The sequence below is a fragment of the Drosophila nasuta genome, chromosome 3, assembly GCF_023558535.2.
Source record: "Drosophila nasuta strain 15112-1781.00 chromosome 3, ASM2355853v1, whole genome shotgun sequence".
Classification (NCBI taxonomy): Eukaryota; Metazoa; Arthropoda; class Insecta; order Diptera; family Drosophilidae; genus Drosophila; species Drosophila nasuta.
Window position 1 is genome coordinate 11,097,244 of NC_083457.1, and position 11,464 is coordinate 11,108,707.

At 40.2% G+C, this 11,464-nt stretch overlaps 1 protein-coding gene across 1 annotated transcript; it reads right to left on the reverse strand.

The window, feature by feature from the left end:
* Positions 1-3,569: 3,569 nt before the first annotated feature.
* LOC132792638 (transcription factor SOX-21) lies at positions 3,570-8,483 on the reverse strand. The gene is made up of 3 exons (XM_060802074.1): positions 8,125-8,483; positions 6,442-6,971; positions 3,570-4,698 (listed from the first exon to the last, which is right to left on the reverse strand). Exons 2-3 carry the CDS (start codon positions 6,876-6,878, stop codon positions 3,981-3,983), a joined length of 1,155 nt encoding a protein of 384 aa, XP_060658057.1. The 5' UTR covers positions 6,879-6,971; positions 8,125-8,483; the 3' UTR covers positions 3,570-3,980.
* Between the last annotated feature and the right edge of the window lie 2,981 nt (positions 8,484-11,464).

The following is an 11,464-nucleotide window of genomic DNA, read 5'->3' on the forward strand; positions in this document are numbered from 1 at the left end:
CCCTCGAGTTTTATCCCCCCTGCCATCAGCAGCACGCTGCTAATTTGCTTGGCGTTCTTTTTTTTATGTCTCATCTTCGTCTTGGCGTCTTAATCTTATATCCTTTTTTTGGCTGGCTTGGCACTTAAAAAATGTAGTCCTTTGTTGGCCCGATAAAACTGCTTACAAATGCTTAAAAAATTAAAATTTATTACACGCGATTATGCAGCCCTCGAGGATGGGGGGAGCAAAGCGCTTGAGAAGTCAAGTGTCCTGTTTGAGATCCTGCGCCAGCTGCTGGCATGCAAATGGAGTGCCATCTTTTTCGGTTCACCATATTTCCGGGCAATGGACATTGCCCAATTGATTCATGGCCACACAATATCCTCTGCGTAATGGCCAATGGTCTAGGCCACCTTAAAGAGCCAACTTCAGCAAAATAATAATAATAGCGAAAGAGGCGAAGAAAGCGCAAAAAAATAAATATAAATATAGTACTAGTAATAATGAAGTGCCAGGGCAGAGCAGAGAAGGGCAAAAGAAAAGTGCCACAGCAACGCATGGCAAAAAGAAAATATTTCTTTTTATCGAAACGGATGTGAGTGTGCCAGGAATGAAATAGCAACAAAAAAAAACAAGACGGAGTGGAGGGGCAGGGCGAAAAGGCAACCACAGTGCGATGTCGTAGCAAATAAATAAAACAAAAATTTGCTCAGTAGTGTGGGCAGCGGAATGGGAACGGGAACGAGAACGGGAAGATCTGGATAGATGCTGACTGCGTCACCATTGCCACTTTTGTTGCCCCCAAATTCGACTCCTCCTTTCAGAATCTCTCTTCCTCCCACTCACAAAGCAAATCAAACAACTTTCATTTCACACGTTTTTCGTTTGTCCTTTGCCAGTTTGTTTTTTTCCTGTTGTTGTTTGCCCTGAAACAAGTGACTTAGGAGCGAGTCCACAACGAAATTGAAAAGAGTATTATTTGTGCGTGTCTCTCTCTCTCTTTTTATCGCCTTCTCTCTTTCTACTTGGGTAGTGGCATTAGTGTGGGCGCACGTGTCCTGCGCGTGTCAGTTAGTTTTCGTAGCTATTGACTCTTACTGAGTGAGGGCTGTAAGTAGTTGACCCGTTAAATTTTGATAATTGATTCGCAAGTCTGTTGTGTCTCAAAAGATAACGACGATCTGATCTGCACGGCGATAACAGATTTTAGCTCCATCCATGTATAAAAGCTGAGCATTATTTTTTGCAAATATTGTATTATGATAATTGAATGTCTAGTTTTAAAAGGATTTGTTGTTGAGCTTGCTTAGGTTTTTATAAAATATATTTTGTAATATATTGTAACGAATAGAGTTTATTCAAATACAAATCTCTTATGCATCTTTTATGTCGACGTTGAAGGACTCTTTCAGAATAACTTCCTGCATCTAAAGCAGCACACTTTATTCGAGATGTAGTAGATGAATGTTTAATAAATCAGTCTTCAATATATTTAATATAAATATTATTCAATATATTGAAAACAATTATAATATAATATCTATATTTTTATTCTTAATAAGAATTGAGCAATTGCAAACGTTGGTAAACTTTTTTGATGGAATTTTTTATATTATTTGAACGTATTTCCATAAAATGATATTTTAAGTTCCACAGGTATTGTAATAATGTGTAGATATTTATATTTGTGCCAACCCTAGCAAACTGTGAACTAATTGTTTTAGAGCATAGTTATGTACTTATCACTTAATTATCCCTCTCTTCCTAGAGCTTTGGAATGGTCGTAGTTGTGGTGGGCTAAAGAAATTCCTGCTGCGTGCTTCTGGATATTAACTTTGAGCTGTGAGCGGGGTGGGAAAGTGTCGAAGTTTAGTTCTCAGTGGCTTGACATCTTCATTGGGTAAATATTGTTGTAGCATTTCGTAGTGTTTCGCACAAGTGATTTGCACTGTGACTGAGGTCAAATACAAACAACGAGGGACTGAATGTCTTTATTGCCGGGTCTCGGTCTCGGTTTCGTTCTCTTGGACCAGGACACTATAAAAACGACCTTGCGGCAACAAAAGGCAGCCAGACGTGAGCTCCCATTCGCTGTGTTGAATGTCGCACTGTCCGGACTGTCTCTCTGTCTGTCCTTCGTTCTGTCTATGTGTCTGCCTGTGTGTGTGCAGACAATCAGCGCACGACTTTTGGCTGCCGGGTTGGAATTGTCAGAGTTGAAATGGTAGTTGTTGCTTTTGGGGAGTGAGCGAGGGAATGGGGAACAGAGGAGGACAGAGGACTGAGTTTCTTTGTGGGCAGACGTCGCGCATTCGCTTTTCTTATCAGCAGTTTGGCTGCGCTGCAGCGTGGCATTTGTGTGAGTTTTATGTGCGGCTTTTGAGCTGGTTATGATGCCGACGCGATTGCTACGCTTCTGCCAGCCACTTGCCCCTTCACCCTTCTCTCTGCAACCAGCGTCAGGCAACCCCTGCAATGCTATGAGTATATTCAGAGAGGGGAGGGTAAATGGTGGCTTCTTTGTTTTGGTCGTCAGCTCGCTAAAGGTGTCAATTGTTTTTTGCGCTTGTCTGCCACGCCTCATCGCTGTTCACAGTCGGTTGCTTAAACAAGTGGGCGTAGTGAATCCCATTAAGCAACAGCAACAGTCAACCAACATCGACTGTTGTCCTTGTTGCTATTGCAACCCCCCGTGTATCTGTTTGGGCAGACAACCCCCCGAGCGGTCGGCAATTTAAACTAATAATCAACGCATCAGCAAACATTGTCGTTATTATTCACGCGCCTGTGGCGCCCCCTGTCGGTTGAGTGCTGACAGATTGCCTGGCTGGTTGTTGCTGCTGTCTCGGTTCATGGATGCTGTGTGGAGAGGGGGGTGAGGGGCTTGGGCTCTGTCTTGGGTCTTACAAGTGTCATCATCAATCAGTGGGGCGTGTACTATTTAAAAATCGTTTATTCGTTTACACTTTTCATATTTTGTTTCTTTTCAATTTTAATATCACATTAAAATATAGACTTTTTTTTATATGTATACTTATATACGCATATATTACACAAGATAGGCCCTCAACAATTTAGATATAAAGCACTAAGAACTTAGAAGCGAATTAAGGCGCTGCACTTAAACAATTGTTTTTAATTGTGGTCGAGTTGAGTTAAGGGAATAGCAAATTAGTTTCTTACTCAAATAGAGTAAGATGTTGACACGAAGAGAAAGTTTGATGTTAGAGAATTTGTTCCTGAAGTAATCTGAATAGAAGTACCTTACTTTTAACTTTAGACTATTGCACAGTTGTCGAATTTGTTCTGACTCTGAATTGGATATACTAAATCAAACTTTTTATTCAATTAAAAACTGTTGTCGATATTAAAGTCGAACTATCGTAAAAATAGTTAGAATAATATCGTTCGAAAAGAAGTTCATAAACATCATTAAGTATTAAACTTAACATGCAATGCAATATATTGAGAAATGTTGACATATTTATTGAAAGTTATTTGATATGACTTTTCAGGAGTTTCTTAGAATTTTAAGTTAATAATACATAAACAATGCACAAATAAAGAAATAAAGATTTGTGCTCTAACTCTTCCTTATTAACACCCTGAATATCAAAAAAAATTGCTAGATTTCTAAATGTGAAATGTTAAAATCTTTTCAAGGATATCCTTGAATCAGATTTTCTATCTTTTTTTACAATCTATTTGATACTTGTAAACTTCCACAATCAAAATCAAAGGTTCGTGTGCAGTCCAGAGGAAGAAGGGACAAAACAAAACAGAAACATGCAACTTAAAAAGAGAGAAACTCACACAAAGATTCAGCTAACACTAGGGTACTACACTAGCAAGTGGGCAGGCCAGCTTTTGGGGCTGCCACCAGTAATTGGGTGGGGATTTCTTTACTTTCTTTTTTGTTTGTGGAATGCGTGATGCCCAGCTGTAGCTCTTTAGACCGCATGCTCGGCGGCAGCTGCGCCAAAGCGCAGCGGAGTTGGTCAAATGATGTTCGGCGGCGTCGTGGCAACCGCTGGCACCACGGCAACTGGCGAGGATTTGGCCGATTTCACACAGCCATAGGATGAGATGCCCGTGCCGCTGCTGCTGGGCGGTGACGGTGGCGTCTCTGGACTGATCAGTGGCAGATAGCGCCACGGATGATAAATGCTGCCCGCATACATGGCCTGAAGACGCGCCTGAAGATCCAGCGCCAGGGTGGGATCCAATGGATAGTGTCCCAGGCCAGGAAAGCCGCCAGGTACACGGGGCAGCGACAGTTCCAATGGCGAGCCAAAGCCATACTTGGCTGCCAGCGAGGTGGGTGAATGGGAATGTGAATGGGAGGCGGCGGCCGCAGCTGCAGCGGCTGCCACGGCGCTCAGCTGCGCATGATGATGATGCGCATGGGCGGCAGCAGCGTGGGCGGCATGCGGATGTGGATGATGCGGATGGTGATGATGATGATGATGCGACAGACCATGTGCTCCGAGTGGCGAGTGCTGCGCTTGACTCGACTCCTTCCCCAGTTGACCAGCTGATGTCAATCCATTTCCAGCTGAGCCGCCTGCTCCGTTGCCACCAGCTCCTCCTCCTCCGCCGCCGCCGCCTCCGCCAACTCCTCCAGAGCCACCGCCTGGCACTGGTGACTTGTTGAGCGTCTTTGGCTTGCGACGCGGCCGATATTTGTAATCGGGGTGCTCTTTCATGTGCAGCGCGCTGTAAATTGAGTAAATGTTGAAACATTGATCAAAGATCGGGCATCGATTATTAAAGCTATTGAACCATCACGATATCATAAAGTCAATCTTTTGCCTGCTGCTTACTTCCCTAGATCGTAAAAACGCATTCACTTTGTTAACGTTTCATTGATACCCTGTAGAAATTGACTCTACTCTTAAGCGAATTCATGATTTCATTTTATTCATTTAAAATTAATCTTTAACTTCACTCTGATGGAAAAGAGGTTTAAATTGCTTGAAAGGAAGATCGTACTTAATATATTTATTGCTGATAAAGACAGCAAAACATACCTACTTTAAACTGCCCCTCACTATTAAGATAAAAGTTTAAAAACTTCGTTCATATAGAAATTTTTGCTATACACTACATCGTTTTGTATAATATAAATATATTTTATTTGCTAAGGAGGTTGATACCATTTTAATACTTTGACTTTTTTAAGATTTGCCAAAATGTGTAAAGAACAAGATAGACTTAAAACTGATTTTCCTTTCGTTATCCATTAAATTAAATTATTCCTGATAAGGATATAAAAGGCAACTTAAATTGAAGTGTCTCTTAATTTTTTCCTGAAGACTATTCAGCTGTATAGATACATTTTTAATATAAACAAAATTTAACTATTTTCATTTACTTAATCTTAACTTCGGGAAGTCTGTAAAAATTAATATCTGTTACGTCCACTTTCTGTTCGATATTAAAAAATTTATATTAACTTTCTATCTATTTATTGGATAGTTGCTTAAGCACTTTACAAATTTGTGAACAGGGTATTCGAACTCTAACCGAGCCGAAACCCTTCCATAAAACCTTTCCTGTAAGACTTGCTGCTTATCTGACCATTTAGCAAAAGGCGAGACTGCGACTCTAAAGTTCTTGAGCTCTTGTTCTTGGGTTGTTCGGTTCGAAAGGTTCTTTTTCCGTATTCCCAGCTGCAACAATGCGCAATTGTTGACATTTGTGCCACAAACGATAAATGTTGATAAAAAGGTGTGTATATTTGTGTGTCTGTCATTATAGATTCTCGTTTTGTTTCTGTTGTTGTTGTTGTGTCGTCACTTTTGCTTTCTTTGCCCGAAATATACTTTTATTTTGGCTGTCTTTGTTGCAGTTCCCAGTTCTCAGTTCCCATACACAAATTGGTCAGCCCCGCCTCTTATCTCTGCAGTTCGAAAAAGAATATTATAAACTAAAGAAAGGTAAAATGCTGTCACTGCTTATCGAAGCAGCGCGCGCATTGGCAAATATTTGAACAGTGTTTGCTTGTTCTTCAACTGTCTGTTGTTGTAATTTGTTTATGGCTGTTGTCTCAACCGAAATTGAGAATCGAATGGCCATTAGTTTAAGCCCGAACGGAGCTCATTAATAAATGTCAGGCAAAAATGTGAAATGAAAATGATATACTTAAAGTTTACTCAACCATTTGGCAGTCAAATACAATCAATAAAAGGATTTAGACAGTCACAATCGAAATTGAGTCGCCTCGCGCCACACAAAAATCAAATTGTCTATTGAATTGTGTATTGAATTGTTTACCCAAGATATGCAATGCGAGTGCGCTGTGCTGCTCCTCAATGCCAGTTTAGAGCCTCACAATAGCTGGCCATTGTCTTAGCTAATCGCTTAAATTGTAACCAGACGACAAACCCTCAACACACACACACACACACACAAACACACACCTCTATCGACAATACACACCCACTGGGGGATACTCACCGCAATCGCTTGGCCTCATCGATGAATGGACGCTTCTGTGATTCGGTAAGCAATTTCCACTCGGCACCCAAACGCTTCGATATCTCGGAGTTGTGCATTTTCGGATTGTCCTGGGCCATTTTGCGTCGTTGTCCTCTCGACCAGACCATAAACGCGTTCATTGGTCGCTTAATGTGGTCATGATGGGAGCTCACATTCGAATTGGAGCTGCTTTGTGGCTGCTGCTGTTGCTGTTGGTGTTGCAGCTTTGCTGGCTGTGTTGGCTGCTGCGGAGGCGGCGGAGTTGCGGCACCACCGATTATTGTCACCGGAGACAGGCTGCTCCTGCTGTGATGACTGTGACTGCTGCTGCCACTGCCGCTGCTCGTGTAGCCGTTGCTATTGTGACTGTGGCTGTGATTGTGACTGCGATGCAGCAGCGCCGCAATGCTCGTCATGGTGTCAGGTGTCGGGTGGCGACCTCGTCAGGTGTCAGGTGAGTGGCTCGATTGTCTATTCTCCCTTGCTGTCAATTCGGTGCACTGACCGTGCTGAAAATACAGAACGGTAATAGAGTTCAATAGACACGCTTTGTTTTGTGTCAAATGTGAAAGAGTCAAGCTTGAGGTTCATATTGTGCTCTGATTTGTTGACCGAACTGAACTGAACTGAACTGGGGAACTAGGAATTCTTAGATATGCGCTAATCCAAAAAACTGTACTTCCTATTCTAGGAATAGTTTGCAGAGACTTTGAAATGATTCACGGGAATTATGAATCATAAATTCCGCAGAACACCGATCTGAATATTCAAGTTGAGGTCACAATTGGGCTCATTGTAATATCTTATATCATATGAGATAAGAAATAAAAACATCCTCACATAAAGTTAATGATCTCTACTTGATGTTGACAAACTGGTTTGATAATAATCGTGTTACTCACTACATTAAGGATAAAATGTAAACCAAATAATAGTTGTTCTTAATTCTTGATCAATCATCTACTGAATTTAAAATAATGTTGAAATATTTTAAGTTTTCATCAGCTATAATATAATAATAATATCATATTTTTATGAATACTTAAATTAAATAAAACAGATTGCAAATAATTGCAATTCATTGAATTTTGCAGACAGTAAAAATTATAATTTCAAATTTTAAAATTTTCAGTTTTTTTAAAATAAAGCTTTATTGTGTTAATATTCTGATATGTGCCAAAATGTCATCATAAAAATACATTTTTCTTATATTTTTAACTTGAATTAATAATGAATTCCTCTGCATTTAAGGAAAGTTACATATAGAATATCCCGAGATTTATTCATTACAATGAAAATTTTTACGCATGTTTATAATAATACATTTGTAAAGTAAAATCCGAGAAATTTTCTAATTTTTTTTTGTAATTTTACTAATTTACTATAAATTACATTCAAAATGAAGGAAAATTCCATCACATAAAATAGAATGATCTTGAGGCCGAAATATTTTTGCAAATTACTTCATATTTAGAATTTGAGGACAATGAAAAGATTTATAGATATTTATTCGAAATAATTAATCAAATGCGAAATAATGTTGACAAGTGAATATCAATAACAAATTGAAATCAATCAATCAATTGTTGAGCAAATATCAAACTAATGATTCACAAAAAGTTCTATTGATAAATACTACGATACATTTAAATGAGTGTTTACCTTGTGTCAAGTTGTGGATTTTATGCGTAATCCTGTATAATTATTTCGATCGTAAATGGAAAAAGATCTTAAAACACACCGATTTTAGTAAATGTTTTACACAAACACTATAGTGGCTTATTGTTTGCAATATTTGTATTCTTTGATGATATTGTAGTATTTAATCTGTCGATCTTGTTCTTAGCACTTTACAAAAGCTTTTGAGCTGCACTTGAAGTAATGTTTCCTTTTCGCTTTACACTTTACGCCTTACTATTTACGCTTTGTGTGTTGGCTTGAACTGAACTGAAACTGAACCCGGAGAGAGAGACTGCCGAGTAGCGATTGCCGAGTGCCGGAGCCGGAGCCGGTGCGTCCGTGTCGAGTGCGCGACAGTTTTGATTTGAAACACACACATTCTATGGTCGTCTGTGGCACAATCTATCGAAAACTTGCGACAGTTGGCGGAACACAAAACGGCAAACAACGCGAGTGTTCGTTGGTGTGTGCTTGTGTGTGTTTGTGTGTGTGTGTGTGCGGGGGGTAAATGTTGTTATTGTAGTGGTTGCAAGTTGCTTGTGCGGCCAAAGGAGCGAGCGAGTGAATGAGAACGAGACAGAGAGAGAGAGAGAGAGAGAGAGCGAGCAGTCAAAGGAGAGAGTGTTAGCAATGCAAGTGAACGAGAAAGAGAGCGATACCTGAAAGAGCGAGAGAGATAATGCACGACGGGTGTTTGTAGAGTTTTTATTTTTACACCTCTCGTAGGACGTCGTCGACAACGTGGCGGCTAAGTGATAAAATTTGCTGCTGCTCCTCGCTCCCGCTGCCCGCTGCCCGCTGTTGCACTCTCAGTTTACCTTTAACATTCAGTGTTTGCATTTGTGTTTGTTTATGCTGTCGAAATTGTCTTGTTATTATTCTTCATCTTGTTGCTGTTGTTGTTGTTGTTGCCATTCTTTGAGCAATTGTTTGTCCTGCGTCCCTTTCTTCGAGATAATATCTGATATTCTGTGTGCTTTCCTTATTGTAAGACTTATAAGATAATCTCGACCAAAAAATATTCAGTTGCTTATCAATTTGGCCTGACGCCTTGTTTGCTTCCACAATCGATCGACGCTCGCTTCGATCGTTTATATCTTGAAGTATATATTTGAGAATGCGTGTGTGTGTGTGTATGTGTGTGTGTGTGTGCAATTGTTGTTGCACTTATGATGTTGTGCTACCCTTTCATTGCTTTTGTTCAGACGCAGCGGGGTAAAGTGCTTGGAGAGTTCAATTGCTTTCGTTGTTTGTTGCAAATCGCACAGGAAATTTGTCATTCGGTAGTTACAATTAATTTCCACATAATTGAGACCATAAATCTTCCCTCAAGGGTGGTCTTTAATCTCTAAGCGGAATTCCAGAAATTGGAGCCACACGAAGCAACATTTATAAAATAATCCCAACCTTAGATCACAGTATTTTTGCTTTTATTGAGTTAAAAGCGATTGCGTAAGTTTACAAAAAACATTTTAATAGTGAGTTTGCTATCAATAATATTGATAATGTGAGTCACTTCTAATGATGTAGGGGAAGTTGTAGACAAAATGGAGTAAAAACACTCCATGTGCACTTTTATGCCTTATGCTATCTACAGCAAAGTATTAATAAAGGCTTAAATCTTATGATTATCTTACTACATATTGGACAGAAGGGTATTGAAGATATTATTTGTATTGTAACAAATATACATTTCGGTATATTTTCAGTATTTTTCTGTATTTTAATGTTGTGTACTTAATTCGTAATATCTAGCTGTTTTGCTTTTAGTGAGAATGGTTAGTGGGTATCTCACAGTCGAGCATACTCGTTTCTTACTTGTCTTATATGTATATTATATTTTCGCTGTCGCAGATCAAATATTGGAAAAGTTTAAAGAATGTCGTTCTTTTTTTTTAAAGTGCAGACCTGAGAACCGTATTTCCAAAGGCTGATATAAAAATATTTGACAAAACTTTGCAAATTTCATTAAATGCATATTAAAATATATTTAAATTATATCGAATCCGATTTAGAGTGACAGCAATTTATGTAAAGGGAACGTTTATTTATTAACCATTAGGTAATTTTTTTTATTATTAGTTATGTTGAGCAATTCTCAGCTGTACCTCTAAAGTTAGGGTATTTTAATGGCACCTTTATTAAAATGCCCAGCAATTAATTTCTAATCACTTCTCCTAAGATTCATACTATGTTAACTTTACGCTTCGTCACGCAATTTGAATAATTTTTGGCGCCAAAAGAAAACAAATGAAAGACGCGCAGGCGTCGCTCTCCAAAGCGCCCGTTGTTGTGTAGAGTTTTTAGTCAGAATGGCAACACAATGGAGCAGAGAGAGAGAGAGAGATAGGGGGGGGGGAGCGGGTAAGGAGAGGGTGGCAGCTACCGCCTTCCCAGGCTGTAACAATAAAAATGGCAGCGCTATCAATGCTATGCTGCTGGCTGCCCTGGCTTCCCCCCATTGCCTGCCCCACCCCTGCGTGTGGCATTGTGTGGCAAACGTTGCGCGCATGTCGAGGGCTTGAATGCTCGACTGCTGGAGTGGCGCTTTTGGCCAATGGCATAGACAATGCTGGGGAGGAGTGGGAGCCTTGGATGGCGCTGCGGCTGCTTAGACGCGTTCTCAATGGTGACGGCTTTTTTTATCGTTTTCGTTTTTGTTTTGCATGCGAGTTGAATGCATTTTATTGGCCAAGGCACAAGGCCAAAACAATGGGCCAGCAACTGGTGGCTTGGCTTCTTCTGTTCCTTCTGTTCTGTTCAACGGTTTTCTTCTCCTCCTCACTGATTCTCCTGTCGACTGTTATCGTGTCCTGGCACACTATGCCAGCTGCCATTTGTTCTCGCATAATGGACATTATGGCTGCTCTATTATGCCCAGCATCGGGACAATGAGCGAGGCATCGTTCAATTCCGTTGCGCTACTTATGACCAACAGTAGAGCGAGGCAACATCATCAGCGGCAACTATGTGATTGCCATAATTTTGGGTATTTTCGTAGCTCTTTTTTTATGGCTGCCATCGTCAGTCTCTTGGGCTGCCATCATGCTCCCAATCTCATTGTCCTGCAACTCGACAACGCATTGTTCGGCTGCAATAATTTATGGAGGAGTCGCAGCCATAGCCACAAAATGTGCCACGCCATGTGTGGGTGCAGATTTTTCGGTCGAAAATGGAAATGCGGCTCGCTAATCGTGATTTGTGTTTTAAATGAGCGCCAAGAGTTGACCAGAGAAAAGGTTGGCTATCTAGTAGAAGAGGGAGGTAGGTTTATTCGAGTGTTACCCGAGCGTTAGAATAAATGAATATTGAATGAGTAAAG

Excerpts from the sequence above, each read along its gene's own strand:
- LOC132792638 (XM_060802074.1), bottom strand. The coding sequence starts at position 6,878 with ATGACGAGCATTGCGGCGCTGCTGCATCGCAGTCACAATCACAGCCAC. Across the intron at positions 4,699-6,441 it reads GATGAGGCCAAGCGATTGCG|CGCGCTGCACATGAAAGAGC; the intron begins GTGAGTATCCCC and ends CTCAATTTACAG.